General features: G+C 39.1%; 1 protein-coding gene across 1 annotated transcript; it reads right to left on the bottom strand.

The window, feature by feature from the left end:
* Positions 1 to 282: 282 nt before the first annotated feature.
* On the bottom strand, positions 283 to 18,707 carry LOC133753978 (RNA-binding motif protein, X chromosome-like). The gene is made up of 7 exons (XM_062184617.1): positions 18,687 to 18,707; positions 17,714 to 17,909; positions 7,623 to 7,775; positions 2,673 to 2,787; positions 1,180 to 1,299; positions 1,016 to 1,098; positions 283 to 587 (listed from the first exon to the last, which is right to left on the bottom strand). The coding sequence occupies exons 1-7, from the start codon at positions 18,705 to 18,707 to the stop codon at positions 283 to 285; spliced, it is 993 nt and encodes a 330-aa protein (XP_062040601.1).
* Positions 18,708 to 19,201: the final 494 nt, after the last annotated feature.

The following is a 19,201-nucleotide window of genomic DNA, read 5'->3' as shown; positions in this document are numbered from 1 at the left end:
ACAGGACATAGTGTTTTGTGCAAACTTTTATTCTAAGAACTCTTAACAGTACAAACACTCTCAAGAAGAAACGTTTATTTCTCAACAGCAACACTGACATTTCTTTAAACAAATCTATCTATATATTGTAAAAGGAAAATGTCATGGAAGAGAAGTTAATATCTGCCTCCTCCTCCAAAACCAAGGTATTTCTTTTAATAGCTAGTACTTATAACACAAGAAAAGTAGCATTTAAATTTTCTATCTGCAAAGGAAGTTTGGCAAACAAGTGTAATTTTTGTTTTAGTATCTTCTTCGTCCTCCTCTTTCAGATTGGCCTCCCCCGTGACTGCCTCTAGAAGCCCCACAACTTGAACTACCAGATGATCCATGAGGAACGTCGTACACCCTGTCCAGAGAAGGTGGGAACCCTCGTTCCTGTCTGCTACCGCGTGCACGACCAGTTGGATACATGTCACTTCGACTGCTTGAGTAACTTTCCCGATTTCCACCATATCCATCTCGTGTACTGTTATAATCTTCGTAACGACTGTTTCCACTGTAAGTCAGTGGAGGCCCTCGTGCAGGTGGTATGCCACGGGAATTCCCTGCAGTTCAATGATCAGAAAGCAAAACTTAAACACTTTTTGGGTATCATTATACCATGATACTGGTTATTAAACAATTGAGAAAACATGCTTTTATCTGCCTCTAATGACATCAATTAAGCTGTAATAGGCAGGGGTCTTAAGTTGAAAGTAACAAATATTTACTTCCTCTGAAAACAGAGCGAATTTTAATGTTTCATGCAGTTCCTATACATAACATTGTCACACTCATGATTTTAAAATGTAAAGATTAAACTTCCCAATGGGAGGAAAGATTAACTTTCATTAAAAGCAAACTATTTGGCTCAATATTCTCAACCTAGTCAAGAGACCATAATAGACAATTTACATTTTGTGAGTAAAATTATATTCACCATGTGGCTGGTTTAGCTAAATCTATAATACACAAATCAAAATTGGACACTTACCATAATTGTCAAATGCATCTCTATAAAAGCCTCTACCTGGATGTTCAGAATAATCTCTATTGCGACCATAGCCACCACGGTCACTAGATTTAGGAAAGATTTAATTAATTTAAAAATTACCAATTTCAGTAATGTGATTGATAAGCACAGAATTTTCAAGGTACCTATATCCTCTAGAGAAATGTTCATCCCGAGAACTAGAATGGCCATAATCATGGCACACAACGTCTCTAGATGGAGGACCATAATCCTTGGCATCTTGGGAGCCTGGATAATCTCTGTAACTTAAAAGCAGTGGATTTTAAAATACTAATTTCTAAAGTACAAAATACAAAAACACTATCTCTTAAACACACACAAAAAATCAGCGAAGTTATTGAACAGATATTCCTTCAAATACTACATACAAATGGGCTAAAAGTACATGACACAACTCCGTAATTCATTAGGAAAATGAAAATGATGACCAAATAAAGACATGTTTCCTATCTACTACAAAGTCTATACTAAAAAAATGAAAAAGGGGCCAGCTCTGCGGCACAGTGAGTTGTTCCTCCACCAGTGGCACCAGCATCCCATATGCGTGCTGGTTCTAGTCCCTGTTGCCCCTCTTCCAATCCAGCTCTCTGTTATGGCCTGGGATAGAGCATCCTTGGGCCCCTGCACCTGCACAGGAGACTGGCAGGAAACACCTGGCTCCTGGCTTCGGATCAGCCCAGCTCCGGCTGCTGCAGCCATCTGGGGAGTGAACCAACAGAAGGAAGACCTTTCTCTCTCTGTCTCTCCCTCTCACTGTCTGTAACTCTATCTTTCAAATAAATAAATAAAATCTTTGAAAAATGGAAAAAAGAGAGGATATAAAGACACTGGAATCCTAGAGTATTGGTTAATATAAAATAAACTGGTGCAACTGCTATGTTGTAATTTACTGACTCATCAAAATTAAACCTATTTATTACTTCCCTAATAATTGCAGTTATTTATGTATATATCCAAATTAACTGAAAACAGATACTCAAATATAATTTGAATGATTCTAGGAATATTATGTTAGAAAAGAACTTAAACAGGGTGAGGCTGTGGCACAGAAGGTAAAACCACCGCCTGCAGTGCTGGCATCCCATATGTTAGCACTGCTTTGAGTCCAGGCTGCTCCATTTCTGATCCAGCTCTCTGCTATAGCCTGGTAAAGCAGTAGAAGATGATCCAAGTCCTTGGGCCCCTGCATCCAAGAGGGAGACTGAGAATAAGCTTTTTGTTCCTGGCTGTGGACCAGCTCAGCTCTGGCTGTTCCAGACATTTGGGGATTGAAACAGTGAATGAGAGATCTCTGTTTCTACCTGTCTGTAACTCTTTCGAATAAATAAAAGAAATAAAATAACATAAGTACCAAATACACGCTATAATGTCAGCGAATCTTAAAAACATGCTAAGGAAAAGAAGACACAAAAGATCACATGAACTATCCTCTATAGATCATACAGATAGAATAAACCTGCTATTTGTCAGGGGTTGAGAGGAGGGGGAACACTGGGATGTACTGTTTAATTGGTAATGATTTTCTCTGGTGTAAGGCAATATTTTGAGGACTAAATGGAAGTGGCTCTTATATAATATCAAACTGTTAATTTTAAAATTAAAAACTGATTTCCTTTACCTATCTTTTGCAGCATAACCACCACCTCTTGGTGACACATAATAATCTCTCCGTGAAGACACTGGCTTTCTACGCGGTAGATCTCCATAATTCTCTCTCCCACGTGATTCAGGACCTTTAGTTTCAAGAAACATCATAACATTTAGCACCTCAAAGAACATTTTTTCCTCTTTACAGAAGTCAAAAATTATTCCAAGACTCCATCAATGCTTTTCTGTTTACCACTGAACTGTTATTCACATTTTGTCTTGTTACCTTCCCTCTCTATACAGAAAGTTTACAATAATGTTACCTTATGTAGACAAAACCTCAAAAATAAGATTACTTACAGAGTTTCCTTCATCGATTGTCTCCTTCTGTTCCTCTTGCACTTGACTATCCTTCCCTTACATGTGTCATTGTTTCAGTTATCTATCCCTTCTCATTACATCAATTTATTGTTAAAAACTTGTCTTCACTCTTACTGCTTATAATTGTTTATCATACCGGTCCATTATTCCTGTTCTTTCTACTATTCAAATTTCAAACACAAAATTAAACGAAGTAATTACAATTTAGTGTAAAGACTAGTTGAAACAAATCTGTCACTATCCTTTCAACCTGTTTTTTTTTAAAGCCTCAGTATACTCCAGTCTTCTTGCTGTTTAACTCATTTGTTTTTACATACCAGTATTGGCACTTAATGCAACAAAATATTTTTGTAAATACAGATGCTTCTCATAATTTAGTTCTAAGTCAAAATCCTCCTTAGATTAATTATGAATTTAATATATTATATCTCCAGTTGCTAACACAACATACTTCTATAGAAATATAAGATCATTGGCCGGCGTCATGGCTCAACAGGCTAATCCTCCGTCTAGTGGCACCGGCACACCGGGTTCCTGTCCCGGTCGGGGCGCCGGATTCTGTCCCAGTTGCCCCTCTTCCAGGCCAGCTCTCTGCTGTGGCCAGAAAGTGCAGTGGAGGATGGCCCAGGTCCTTGGGTCCTGCACCCGCATGGGAGACCAGGAGAAGCACCTGGCTCCTGCCTTCGGATCAGCGCGATGCGCCGGCCGCAGCGGCCATTGGAGGGTGAACCAACAGCAAAAAGGAAGACCTTTCTCTCTGTCTCTCTCTCTCTCACTGTCCACACTCTGCCTGTCAAAAATTTTAAAAAGAATTTAAAAAAATGAAAGAAATATGAGATCACAAGGTTTACTGGGAACTTTCACTACTCAGTATCAGAGAAGAGTAAAAGATCACCTATCACAGCCAAGAAAATACCACAATTCAAACTTTGAAGTACATATTTCTTTCACATTATGCTAGAGTGGAAAAATCTGAAGTCAGGCTACTGTAAACTTTGGAACTATTTCTTATTTTGTTTTACATAACTGCCTCATTTTCAAAAATTTCACTTTTTTTCTGTAGCCACCTCAATGTTTAAAGAACCTAAATTATCCTTAACATACTTCTTTCTTTTTCCTTTAGAGTCTTTCAAAATAAAGTTCTGTTATCAGTTAATCCTCACTTTCCCATTCATTCTCCTAACAAGACTTTGTTATATTTTATGTTATATACTTTATATTCTCTCTGCCTTTGCATATTTTTAAAAGATTTATTTATCATTTGAAAGTCAGAGTTACACAGAGAGAAAAGGAGAGGCAGAGAGAGAGAGAGAGAGAGAGAGAGAGAGAGAGAGAGAGAGAGGTCTTCCATCTGCTGGTTCATTTCCCAACTGGCCGCAATGGCCGAAGCTGCGCTGATCCGAAGCCAGGAGCCAGGAGCTTCTTCCAGGTCTCCCATGTGGGTGCAGGGGCCCAAGGACTTGGGCCATCCTCTACTGCTTTCCCAAGCCATAGTAGAGAGCTGGATTGGAAGTGAAGCAGTCGGGTCTCGAAGCAGCACCACATGGGATGCCAGCACTGTAGGCAGCGGCTTTACCTGCTACGCTACAGCACCAGCCCCTGCCTTTGCATATTTCTAATGTCTCCCCCCTGCCCTGCCCTACCCTGAATGGCTGAAAGTATGTAACTCAAGAAAATTTCTCATAGTTTTACATATCTTACTATGCCTTCAGGACCAATGATTCTCATAAACAATCAACAAATGAAACACCAATTTTAGTGGTTAAAAACTTCTTTAGAAAAGACTTTCTGGGGGCCAACATTGTCTCACAGCACATTGATCTACCACCTGCAAGGTCTGCTTCCCATATCAAGAAAACCAGCTCAATTCCTGGTTACTCTGTTTCTTAATCAGTTTCTTGCTAACGCATCTAGAGAGAAAGCAGAGGGTGGCCTGTACTTAGTACCTTGTCAACTACTGTGAGAGATCAGGATGGAGTTTCCTGTTCCTGAATACTTTCTGGCCCAGCCCTTACTGTTGCAGCCCGTTGGGAAGTGAACCACCAGATGGTAATTTGCTACTCTGCCTTTCCAATAAATTATATTAAAATCCAGGGCCAGTGCTATAGATCAGTATCCTAATCCTCCACCTGCAGTGCTGGCAAGCCATATGGACACCAGTTCTAGTCCTGGCTGCTTCTCTCCCAATTTAGTTCTCTGCTATGGCCTGGGAAAGAAGGAGAAGATGGCCCAGTTCCTTTGGGCCCCTGCACCTGCATGGGAGACCTGGAAGAAGCTCCTGCTGCTGGCTTCAGATCGGTGCAGCTCTGGCCAATTCAGCCATTTGGGGAGTGAACCAACAGAAGGAAAACCTTCCTCTCTGTCTTTCCCTCCCACTGTCTGTAACTCTACCTCTCCAGTAAGTAAATAAAATCTTTAAAAAACATTTTTGCAGCCGGCGCCGCGGCTCACTAGGCTAATCCTCTGCCTTGCGGCGCCAGCACACCGGGGTTCTAGTCCCGGTCGGGGCACCGATCCTGTCCCGGTTGCCCCCTCTTCCAGGCCAGCTCTCTGCTGTGGCCAGGGAGTGCAGTGGAGGATGGCCCAAGTGCTTGGGCCCTGCACCCCATGGGAGACCAGGAGAAGCACCTGGCTCCTGCCATCGGATCAGCGCGGTGCGCCGGCCGCAGCGTGCCTACCGCGACGGCCATTGGAGGGTGAACCAACGGCAAAAGGAAGACCTTTTCTCTCTCTCTCTCTCTCTCTCTCTCTCACTGTCCACTCTGCCTGTAAAATAAATAAATAAATAAATAAATAAATAAATAAATAAAAGAGCATGAGCCTTTATAAAAAAACATTTTTGCATCTTCATTTATTCCTTTACATATGAAATATGTTTTAAATGCTTGTTTTTAAATTTAAAACAAACAATTTTGAAGCAAAAGAACAAACTCTCATCCCCCTCTCCAAATGCCCCACAAAAGCCACAGAGGAAGTTGAACGAGAGATCTGAATCCAGGTTCCCTACTGTTTGGCAGGAACTCCATTACTTATCAGTCAGCACTACCTTCCGCAGTCTGCATTAACAGGAGGGTGGGACCTGAACTGAAAAATGAACTTAAGTAGTACAATGTGGGACACTATCTTCATTTGCATCTTAACTGTTAGGGTAAATAAGAGCTCCCTACTAATGAATATTAATTACAAAAATGTAAACATTCAAACTATTTACTTCACAGAGTTCATTTTTTATTTATTATTTCTTAGCTAAGAAAGCCATCTTGCTATTCAATCCATCTTACATACACAAACTCTGCTACCTTTTAGCTGAACAATTATTACAAGCTAAATGTTTTTATTTCCTAAATTATTACCAAGTGGCTAGTTTTATTTTACTGCTAATGAACTAGCTTACCCTTGCATTTTAGTAATGTAATGGAATACTCACTTGAGGAAAACTGTACCTTTTAAAGCAAGCAATTCTCTCAAATCTTGTCTTGTGTTAATTCTTATTCCTTAATTCCTAGAGATCAGCGTTTCATGTTTTAAGCACTCACTGGCTAATCCTCTAATCGAAATAGGTTTGCTCCTTATGTATTCTGAAGATGCAGATATCTGTGTTCACTGATATCTGTATTCAAGGTAAACTGGATAATGGCAGCATCAAGAACCCACTGTACCAAAGTTCAAAAGCAGAACTAGAGATTATACTTCTCTCTTTACATGAAATAAGATATTACGTTGTTAAGCCTCTTTACTAATAAATGTTCTTACTTCCGCTTTGGAATCCAGGACCTTATTTTAAATCTCCTAAACATTATCTGTTTTATTTGTTCTCACACCTTTTTGTGTGTGTGTGCTTTCCTGCTTTTAGTTCGCTTCAGATCACTTCATTAGTCCCCCAGTGACCATTACATTAAAGTTAAATCTTTCCTGTGCTATTAGATCTTCCACACATTTCACAACTATGCAAGTGACATGAACTGACTCCTTCCTTAACTATTACGTAAATGTTATATAAAATGTCTTCTATTGATTTCTCTGTATTTCCTTGCCATAAGAAACAAATTATCTTTCATGTTTTTTCTGTGTTTATTACTAGTCTCACAACCAAAAAAGGATGCCTTGAACAGAAATAGTTCTGTGATCTTAGCACTAACAATGTTATGATTGCCAAGTTTCAGTTATTTTATAATTACTTCAAGAACATAAAACCAGCTGCTAAAATATACAACCCAAAGTTAAACATGTGAGACAATGCTCACAGGATATAATTTTCAAGAAAATCTTGAGGAAAAGCAGCCTTATAATCAAAGAATGTTGGAGGGGACTTTTACTAAAATGTAATAGATTCTGTAATGAACTACTGAAGGAATGGTTTTACTACTATGGTCATTAATTACCTATTACATCTGTTATGGGTAACTGAATTTATTTCTTCATCCTGAATTTCCAAATTTATCTAGTAAGATGCAGAAATACATAGGCAAGTATATAGGCAGATTTACTATTTCTATGTTGCTTCTTAGGCTTAAACATTAATCCAATTTAACTCATTTCCATTCATAAGAAAACAACTTTAGTTCTAAGGAAAGAAAACTTGTTGTTGCATAATATTTACCTCGTCCTCTCACTGCACTATTGCTTCTTGCTGGAACAGAAGGAGCAGATCTTTTAGGAGGAGGACCTCCACTTCTTGAAGATGGACCTCTTTTAACTGGAAAGGGTCCCCTAGAAGAACTCATGTTGACATTATAAGTGTAGCCTCCATCATCTGCATTTAAGCAAAAAATCTTTTTATTAAGCACTATCAACATTCTAATGGCCAAATTTGTTGCTTAAAATGCCTACTAAATAGTATCATAGTCTTGAGAATTATTTGACTGTCCAAATTTAGTATTTATAGGATAAAGTCTGCTTATAGTGGATTAGCTTGAAAATTCTAGAAAAAAAGTTCAAGTAGCATTTTATAGTGGTGTGGAAAAGATTGGGAGAGAATAAGAGAGTGAAAGAAGAGGGCAAAGTCTTACCAACAAAATCCAGTTAAAGTGAAGGTGTTTTGGTATATTAGGAAGAAAATAATTGATCTTTTGCCTGGTATAAAGGACGTGTTTTCAAAATAGATCAGCATATAACCAAAACATCCAAACAGAAACCCAGGTCATTCACAAAATCAAAAGATGATGTGTCAGAAAAAATTTGGCTTTTATAATAATACAACATTATACAATTCTCACAATTAATTTACAATTCTTACAGTTAATTTATGAAACACTCCTACAATCAATCAATTTGGACTTTGCTAAGTTTTAAAGAAATGAACATTAAAATGTAAAAACTTTATCTAACTGGAATCACTCTTAAATATATTCCAATTCCCTACTATTATCAAATAAATAAATGCATAGTCTCCTGTAAGGTGATGAAGTTGATTTTCAAGATCAATTTACTTAGAGAAAAAAAATCCCAAACTATGGAACTGAAATTTCACATGAAACATCTTCAGTCTTTCATACATCTGATTATAAATGCTGGTTGTTGTTTTTTTTTTTTGGTTTATAATGAATATATTCCTTTTAAGTGTAAAATAACATTTTTTAAATGTAAGGTACACAAACTTCATGCATTTCATACATACAAATATAGGAACATAATGACTGCAAACCAAACTGCTCTCACACCTATACTCCTGCTCTTCCTCCTCTTCCTTCTCCTATTCCCACTCTTATTTTTTACTAAGATCTATTTTCAGTTAACTTTATTCACATAAGGTTAACAAATAGTATGAAAAAAACTGTTCCTTAACAGTGAAGACAAGAGCTATTGAAAGTCATTGCAACTGAGAGTGTCAATTTCACCTCTATATATTACTTTTAGGTATTCTATTAGTTACCACAGATCAGGGAGAACATAAGGTACTTATCTTTTTGGGACTGGCTTATTTTACTAAGTATAATGGTTTCCAGTTGCATCCATTTTGTTGCAAACAACAGGATTTCATTTTTATTTTACCACTGTGTAGTATTCTACAGTGTACATGAACCATTAATTCTTTTTCCGGTCTTCAGTTGACAGACATCTGGCTTGATGCCATTATCTTAGCTACTGTGAACTGACCTGCATTGAACATGGGGGTATGGATCACTGTTTCATATGCTGATTTCATATCCATTGGGTAAATTCCCAAGAGGGTAATTGCCAAGTCTATATTCAGATGGTAGTTCTATATTCAGATTTCTGAGGATTCCACTGTGGCTGTACAGTTTTATATTCCCACCAGTAGTAGATTAGGGCAACTTTTTTCCCCCACATCCTTAAATCAACGTTTGTTATTTGTTGATTTTGAATGAAAGCCTTTGTAACGGGTGAGTTGAAGCACCATTGTGGTTTTGATTTGCATTTTGCTAATGGCCAGTGATCCTGAGCACTTTTTCTTCTGTGTGTTGGCTATTTGGATTTCTTCTTCTTTCAAGATTTATTTATTTGAAAGGCAGAGAGAGTTACAGAGAAGCATAGGCATAGAGACACAGAGATCTCCCAGCTGCTGATTCACCCCTAAATGGCCCCAATATCCAGAGCTTTGGCAATCCAAAGTCAGGATCCAGGTGATTCCACTGGGTCCCCTAAGGGGGCCCAAGGATTTGGACCGACCATCTTCTACTGCTATCCCAGGCCATAGCAGAGAGCTGGATCAGAAGTGGGTCTTGAACCAGCACCCGTATAGGATTCCAGCACTGCAGGATGCTTTACCTGTTAACACACAGTGCTGACCCCTGGATTTTCTCTATTGAAAGGTGTACATTCAAGTTCTTTGCCCATTTCATAACTAGACTGTTTTATTTTATTGATTTCTCTATATATTCTGGATATTAATCCTTTACCAGCTGCACAGTTTGTAAATATCTTCTCCCATTCTGTCAGTTGCCTCTTCACTTTGCTGGATGTTTCTTTTGCAGTGCAGAAGCTTCCCAATTTGAGTAATTCCATTTATCAATTTGTCTTTGTATTTCTGTGCTTATGGGGTCATTGCCAAGAAAACTTCGCCCATCCCAGGGTCTTTCAGGGTTTCCCCAAGGTTATCTAGTTCTTTCATAGTACTATGTCATAGATTGAGGTCTTTGAACCATTTTGAGGGTATTTTTGTGTAAGGTGTAAGGTAGGGGTCTGACTTCATACTTCAGCATGTGGAGATCCAGTTTTCCCAACATCAATTGTGTAAGACATTGTTCTCACTCCAGGGATAGATTTTAGCTCCTCTGTCAAAGATAAATCGGTTGTAGATGTGTGAATTGGCTTCTGGAGTTTCTACTCTATTCAATTGTTTTATTCATCTGTTTTTATGCCAGTACTAGGCTGTTGTGATTATAAATGCTCTTTATTATGTTTTGAAATCTGGGAATATGATACCTCCAGCTTTGGTTTTTTGAGATTTCTTGTGTTTCCAAATGAATTCAGCATCTTTTTTTTTTCTGTGTCTGAAAAGAATGCCCTTGTCACCTTGACTGGGATTGTGAGAGTCCTAAATCCACACAGGGCCAAGATATCTCCCATACTCTTTCCTGGCATCAAGAAAATAAAAACAGTGCTGACATACTCCTAGAGAGCTTCACCATTCTCATAATCTGTCCTAGCTACAAATCAGGCCTGAGAGACTTTCTGTGCTTCACCATTCCCGCAACTGCTCCCAGTTACAAGTCAGAGATCCTGTGCTTCCAGGTCCCTATTACTGCCACAGCTATAAATGAGGCAGCCCTGATGACTCCTTGTGTCAGGAACACCATCTCATGGAATCTAGTATCCTCTCCCACCCTGCTTTGTTTGGCCACTTCAACTCTCCTCCCACCTATCTCTGAAATCCCTTGACACAAGTTCCCTATAAAACTCCAGCTCTGCACATGAACTCCAATCTCCTCTCCCTCTGATGCTGCTCCTGGCAGTTCTTTGCCCTAATGAACTTACTGAGGCTCAGTGTGGTCTTGGTTGTCATTCTTGGTCGTGGCTGAAAACACTAACAGGGATACACTGAATCTGTAAATGGCTTTGGTAGTATGGATATTTTAATGATGTTCATTCTTCCAATCCATGAACATGAGAGTTTCCACTTTTTGTGTCCTTTTCTATTTCTTTCTTTAATATTTTGTAATTTTCATTGTAGGTATCTTTGATGTCCTTGTTTAAACTTATTCCAAGGTGTTTAATTTATTGTGAATCCATTGTGAATGGTTTTGATCTGAGAAGTTCTTTCTCAGCCATGGCATCATCTGTGTACACAAAGGCTATTTAATTGTATGTCCTGCTACTTTACCAAATAGTTTTTTGCCTTTCAATAGTCTCTGAGTGCAGTCTTTTGAATTCCTTATTTATTGAATCATGTCTGTAAATAAGGATAATTTGACTTCCTCATTCCCAATTTGTATCTCTTTCATTCATTTTTCCTTCCTAATAGTTCTGGCTAAAACTTCTAGGCCTATGTTGAACAGCAATAGAGAGAGTGGGTGCCCTTGTCTGGTTCCAGATCTCAGTGTTGCTTCCAACTTTCCCCCATTCAATAAATCCGCTGGCCCAGGGTTTGTCATAAATTGCCTTGCTTGCATAGAGGAGTGTTCCCTCTATAAACAACTTGCTTAAGGTGCTTTCTCTAGATCTACTGAGAGTTTTTTTTGTTCTAAGTTTGTTAATGTGTCGTATCATGTTAATTGATTTGTGAATGTGGAACCATCCATGCATTCTGGGGATAAATCCCACTTGGTCTGCATGAATGATATTTATGATGTGTTGCTGCATTCAACTGGCTATTATTTTGTTGAGCATTTCTGTATATGTGTTCATCAGGGAAAGTGGTATGCAGCTATCTTTATCTGCTGCAGCTACTGGAATTAAAATGATGTAGGCTTCATGTTTGGGAGGATTTGCTCCCTTTCAATTGTTTTGTATAGTTTGAAAAGAATTGTAGTTAGTTCCACTTTAAATGTTTGGTAGAATTCAGCAGTGACGCCAACCTATTCTGAGCTTTTCTTTGTTGGGAGGGTATTTATTATTGATTGGATTTTTGTCTTTGTTAGTGGTCTGTTTAGGTTTTCTACATCTTCATGAATCAATTTTGTCAGGTTGTGCATGTCCAGGAATCTATACATTTCTTCTAGTGGTGAGACCTAGGCACTTTCGGCTAGCTGACAAGGTCACAGCAGAAGGTCTGTCTCAGCAAGGCATGAGAACAACAGCTAAGGTCTTCTTGGTGGTTTTAGGTTTGTTGGGAATTGCACTCCATATAAGAAGCTGGGACTTCCTGGTGGTCCTGCAAATGATAGCTGTATTTCTAATTTTAGGGAAGAGCGCTTGGTCTCATAATCCCCAAAATGTCCATTGCTTTGTAAAATTTTAATCAAGAAGAATGTTGGTATAGGAGAAGCGGTTGATGCTTTATGCAAGGTTGAGTTGTTTGTGGAAAAGAATTAAAAGGCAATAGGCTCCTGGTGTCTACTTCCCACTAAAATGAAGATAAATGTTATTAAAGCTTTAATTCAATATGTGCTACAAATACAAATATGGTTAGGATGTCAAAACTGAGGAATAGCTCTAAGTGAACCTTTAGATAAGTACAATAAATAAAGAGTTACGGGAAGAACTGTGAAAGAAGGGATACATTTTAAAAGGGGCCTGCTTTGAACACTACTACTTCAGTAAAGATTAGATTTGGAAGGTAATATTCTAGCTTGTGTAGCCAATTTCTACATAACTTGACAGCACTTGAGGCCTTGGCTCACATGCTCAGCCCATTATCTTGCACCTGTCTATGATATTAACCCATGCTCTGAATATGCCCTTGAAAATCAAAGAAATTGTTACTACATGAGAATGGATAACAGACTTGTTATTGTAAGGAAAATCATTATGTGACTTATGATATAAAAATAAAGTCTGGTGCTCAAGTGCCGGAGCCATGCCATCAGCCTTGCTGTCCATTTCATTTGTCTCTCATTTCTTCCTGTGCTGATTCTACCACACCTTTGGGAATCCCTAGACTGGCTGGTGCAGGACTCCAACTTTCTAGGTTTCCCAATTTGTTGGCATGAAGCTCTTTGTAGTGATTCCTGATTAATGTTTTTATTTCTGTGGTAATCTGTTATATTTCCTTTTTCTTTTCTAATTTTATTGATTTGGGTCTTCTCTTTCTGGTGGGCCAATGGTGTATCAATTTTTATGTTTTCAGTAAAACAGATCTTTATTTGCTATCTTTTGTAGGTTTTGGTTTCTATTTTTAAAATTTCTTATTTCTTCTCTCATAATTTTGGATTTGGTTTGCTGTTGTTTTTCTAGGTCCTTGAGATGCACTGATAGCTCATTTATTGGTGCCTTTCCACTTTCATGATGTAGGCACCAATTGCTACAAACTTTCCTCCTCTTAACACCACTTTAGCTATATCCCATAATTTTTGATATGTTATACTGTTGTCTTTTGTTTCCAGAAATTTTTTTGATTTCTCTTTTGATTTCTTCAGTGACCAAATGTTCATTCATGAACATGTTGTTCAGTCTCCATATTTTTGCATGTGGTCTGGAAATTCTCAAGTTGTTGACTTCCAGCTTGATTCCGTTTTGGTCAGAGAAGATGCATGGTAAGACTTCAATTTTTTTTTAATTTGCTGAGACTTGCTTTATGGCCTAGAATATGATCTGTCCTAGAGAAATTTCCTTGTACTGGTGAGAATCTGTATTCTGCAATTGTAGGATGAGAAGTTCTGAAGATATCCATTAGGTCCATTTGGTTTGTAGTGTCATCAAACTCTACTATTTCGTTCCTGATTTTTCTGTCTGATTTCTCTATCCTTTGCTGAAAATGGGGTACTGAAGTCCCCCATTACTACTGTATTACAGTCTATGCCTCTAAATCCATTAATATTTCCTTGGAAAATCCATTTACCCTACAGTTGGGTGCATATTACACTTGTTATAGACACATCTCCTGTTGAATTGATCCATCAGTCATTTCATAGTGCCCTTCTTTGTCTCTCTTTTATGTCAAAGCCTACTTTGTCTGATACTAGGATGGCTACACCAGCTCTTTTTTGATTTCTGTTAGCATGAAGTATCTTTTCCTTTCTTTCAGTCTGTTGTATCTTTGTTGGTGTGATGTCTTCTTTGGAGGCAGCAAACAGATGAATGTTATTTTTTAACCATTCAGCCGGTCCAAGCAAATATTTTATTTAGTATTTGAAAGAGTTATAGAGAGGTACAGGCAGAGAGAGAGACAGACAGAGAGGTCTTCCATCTGCTGATCCATCCCAAATGGCTGCAACAGGCAAGGCTGTGCCGATCCAAAGCCAAGAGCCAGGAGCTTCTTCTGGGTCTCCCAAGTAGGTGCAGGGGCCGAAAGGCTTGGACAGTCTTCTACTGCTTTTCCAGGCTATAGCAGACAGTTGGCTTGGAAGTGGAGCAACCAGGACTTGAACTAGTGCCCATATAGAATGCTGGCACTGCAGGTAGCACCTTTGCCTGTTATACCTCAGCAGCAGCTTATATCTTTTAACTGGAGACTTGAGGCCTTTTAAATTCAGTGTTACCTATTGGTAAGTATCAATTTTGTCCTCCATTTTGCAGATTCCTACTGTTTAACTTGGATTTCCTTTGGGCTTTAACTGGGAAATATTTTGCCTTCACATTCTTTCACAGTGGTGACCATGTTTCTGTGTTTCTGAGTGCAGCAAATCTCCAAGCATGTTTTTTTAAGGCTGGGCAGGTGGTGACAATTTTTTTCCACTTTCTGTTATGGAAGTCTTTATTTCGCCTTCACTCATAAGTAAGACCTTTTCAGGGTACAGTACTCTAGGTTGACAGGTTTTTTTTTTTCTCTTAAGACTTGATTATATCTTGCCATGCTCTCCTGGACTGAAGGTTTTCTGATAAGTCAGCTGTGAGTTTTGTGAGTTTGATTGGAGATCATCAAACTAATATGGTGTTTCTCTCTTGTAAATTTTAGAGTCTTTTCTTTATGTTTCACTTGGAAAGTTCACTACAACATGGCATGCTGAAGATCTTTCTGATTATTTCTAGTAGGAGTCTATGTGCTCCCTTTACCTGGACATTTCTTTCTCCTAATTTGGGAAGTTTTCTGTAATTATTTCACTAAAAATGCCTTCTTTTTTTTTTTTTTGACAGGCAGAGTGGACAGTAAGAGAGAGAGACAGAGAGAAAGGTCTTCCTTTTGCCGTTGGTTCACCCTCCAATGGTCGCTGCGGTTGGCGCGCTGCGGCCGGCGCACTGCGCTGATCCGATGGCAGGAGCCAGGTTCTTATCCTGGTCTCCCATGGGGTGCAGGGCCCAAGCACTTGGGCCATCCTCCACTGCACTCCCTGGCCACAGCAGAGAGCTGGCCTGGAAGAGGGGCAACCGGGACAGAATCCGGTGCCCTGACCGGGACTAGAACCCGGTGTGCCAGCGCCGCAAGGCAGAGGATTAGCCTGTTAAGCCATGGCACCGGCTTAAAAATGCCTTCTAATTCATTCTCTTTTCATGCCTTCCAAAACTCCAAAGACTTGTATGTTGGGCTATTTCAGAGCATCCCATAAATCTCCAACACTTTTTAATTTTTCTAATTTCTCCTTTTGGTCTGATATAAAATTTTTAAGAGCCTATTGTTAATGCCATTTTGAATGCCTTATTGAATTCTTCTTTCCTAATATTTCACTTTGATTTTTCTTTAATATCTCTGTTTCATGAGAAAATTTTCATTCACATCATATATGGATTTATATAATTCTTGGATTTGCTTCTGATTACATCTGAGTAATCCTTTGACTTTTAAATTCCATTTCTGGCATTTAATCTCTTCATCTTCATTCTAGTACTGAAGTGCTAGCGTTTCCTTGGGGTATCATGTTGTCTTCCTAATTCTTGCTTCTCGAATTGCTGCATTTATGTTCAGGCATTTGTGGAAATACTTGTTGAGTTTTTTTCTCCTTCTGATGGCTTTTATCTTTGGACTATGCCTCTGTGTGCTTTTTCAGTGCATGCCCAGGAGAGTATGCTGGGTGTGGCCAGAAAGCTCTGTTCAGTGCTCCAGGGTAAAGGGAGCATCCAAAATGACATCCATATTGGGCATGCCAAATCTTTTTCTTTAATCAGAGGGGAGGTTTAATCAGCTCTGTTGGCATAGTCTCATACTCAGCTCCTCTATTCCAAGACCCAGGCACTAGGCCCAGTGGGCACAATAGTCATCCATGCTGCCACAAGATCCAAATGACCTCATATTGAGCACAGTCCTCATATTGAGCACAGATCCCACAGGAATGACCCATCAACGGCAATCAGGGAGCCCTAAGCATATGGAGCCACATACAGCCACAGCCCAGAAACTCAGCCACACCCTACACCCTCCCATACAGACACGCTGTTTCCACTGCCCCAGCACACAAGGCTCCCAGTCATTGGATCCACTCTGCTTTGTTAGTCCATCCCATCCATAGCAAGGCGAGGACGCTCCCACAGCCAGCTGCCTATCAGTGTTCTGCCCAGGCTGCCAGAGCCCCAGAACTTGTGACATGCTGGGAGACTGGAGCACCCAGTCCACATCAATCCTTCTAGCCAGACTCAGATGTCTCCTCTGGGCTGGTTGGTGGACATGTGAACACAAGCTGGTGCAGCCGTTACCTACATCTCAAAATGGTGTCTCCCCTCTCTGTTAGTTGCAAGGTACTTTTGTTGGGTAGTCAGGTTGGCAGGTATACTGTTCCCCAAAGGGCTCTAAGCCAGACTCACACAGACTCTCCCCACAACTTTATTGCTAGTAGCTCGGGATACTGCAGTCTAGTCACACCTCACTCTCCAAAAGATGGTGCTGAGGCTCTTGGCTGTTGGTGTCCTGTGTTGTGTCCATTTTCCTGCTTCAGGTCTATAACCCCCATATAGATCCACTGCACGGTATTTCCATTGCAGTTTTCGCCCGAGCTGTTCCCTGAGATTGCACTCTCTCCACTTTTATTTTTACGACCCTCCCCTATCCTAGAGCAACAAGCTCCCTCCCAGTTCTGCCATTTTGGAATCTCTATTCAAAGCTGGTTATTAAATCCTTTCTTTTTGAAGAGCAATAATAAATAAGTAAAACAATAAAACCTGATAATACAGATTTTTTTAACACATGGGTAATTTTTAAAATGTTCACGACCCTCCCTTGACTGTGAAAATAAGGCAACTCTGAAAATAGCTTAAGTACCATTTTCAATGATTCAGCCTCTAAAATTAATGAAAGTGTTTTCACTTTTCCAGAGTTAAAATCACTCTGAGAACTACAGTCCTGGATGCAAATTTCCTCACAACAGACCAACACACAATTCCCTCGATAAAAATGACCATGTGTTATTATATTTACATAGACGGTTACATACGTATACCTAATAAAACAAAACCTGCTGAATTAATTTTTACGTGGAGTTGTTGATCCCAAAGTAGAAAACTGTAATGTTCTTGATCCCAATGTATAAAACTATATGTCTATTTGATCAACAGACATAAGTTCTGCCAGAAAATTTGGAATCAATTAGCACTTACAATAAACTGAACTTAGTATGAAATTTATAAAGCTTTTCTGAAAATAATCACAATATTAAAATAATATTTCAGTCACTATTTAATCTTTCTTAGATTTCTATACCATTTAGTAATTTATAAATAATTTTGGTCAAAAAGAAAATAGATGTTCTATAGATTCAAACTTACTGCTTTTCAGTCCCATGGTTGTATCCTTATATTTTAAAACTTTATCCAAGTGTCTTGTTCCTCCACTCGTTCCCTTTCCATTTTTCATATTTCTTATAGGACCTCTGTTTCTAGGAGGTTGTGGTCTTCGTGTCCCAACACTTTCAAAAGATGGTTTGTTGGCTTGTTCTACTTTAATAGTTTTTCCATCCAAAGACTAAAAAGATCACAAATATTATCTATAATATCACATAAATTTTAACGTAAATGCTAATTTTATAAATTCACTTGTACTCCAACTCCAGTAACATAACTAGTATCCCATAAGTCATTTTTTGCAAACCAAACATTTTCTTCTGAAATGACCATGTGCCTCATAAAGCTTACTTGTAAGACATTTAATTAGGACACGTCATCAAAAACATGAATTTATTATTGAAAATTCTTGAATTTCTCTAGCATTTTAAGACATTTAATACTCTGAAAAGATTAACACCTCAGACATTCTCTGTAGGTGACAATCCTACATTCTACAATGCTAAATCTCTTTCCTTACATTCCCACCAAATTAAAATTTTCAGTGTCCCAGGATAAGTTGTCATTTTCAGTTACTAATTCAAAGTTATTAGTTGGTCATGTAACTCACATGCAACATTAATTTAATTATTTATTGTGTTGAAAAAGTTGAAGCATGATAAATCTCCCAACATTATCTGTAATTCTGTGTTTATAGTTCTTCAATTTTTTCTATAAATGGATCTTGTTTCATCTCATTTCCAATCTTTGCCTCATCCATTTCACATTAGGTTTTAGAAGTTTCCCTGAAGAAATTCTCAGTGGAACCAAGATGGCAGAATAGTGAGGGCGTGCACTGACAGTCCGGGAAAAGATAGTTTAATAAAAGTGCAATTACTGTAGTTTCAGGGAAAAGCTCGGGGAAAAAATTGCAGAGGAAACTCTTCCGGATCTAGTGGATGTGACACGGAGGACCTACGGGGAAAGCAAGGACGCCCATGGCTCGGGAGCCCAGCCGCAGAGTCTATGCACCAGCGCTGGAAGGGGAAGTGAGGCAAAACCTCAGTAGCCCGAGACATTGGCGGGGAAACGGCAGAAAGAGCCTAGAGGGAATGAGGCTTGAAGCCCTGCTGGGGAAAGTTCACCAGGCTGACTGGAGGAGAGAAAAAATAAATAAATAAAAGGGACCGGCACGGACATGAGCCTCTCTCTCCACTCAGCTTACAAAGGCAAGCAAGACAAAGAGCAGGCACCATTTTGGACATACGTAATGCAGCACCAGCCATCAGCCAAGCAGAAAAACCTGACTCTGGTGGGGAGAAATAGCAGGAAGTTAGGACCTAGTGAAGGTGTAGCACTAATGAAATGAGACTGTGAAAATCTGAGGGTGTGGGAGAGAACTCACAGAGAACACAAACTCGGTAACCTTGGCAACCCCGTGGGAGACTGCAGAGAAATTTGAGACCATACTGAGGACTGCATAGACCCTTTGTG

This window comes from Lepus europaeus, chromosome Y (assembly GCF_033115175.1).
Source record: "Lepus europaeus isolate LE1 chromosome Y, mLepTim1.pri, whole genome shotgun sequence".
NCBI lineage: Eukaryota > Metazoa > Chordata > Mammalia > Lagomorpha > Leporidae > Lepus > Lepus europaeus.
This window is presented reverse-complemented; position numbering and strand designations above follow the sequence as displayed.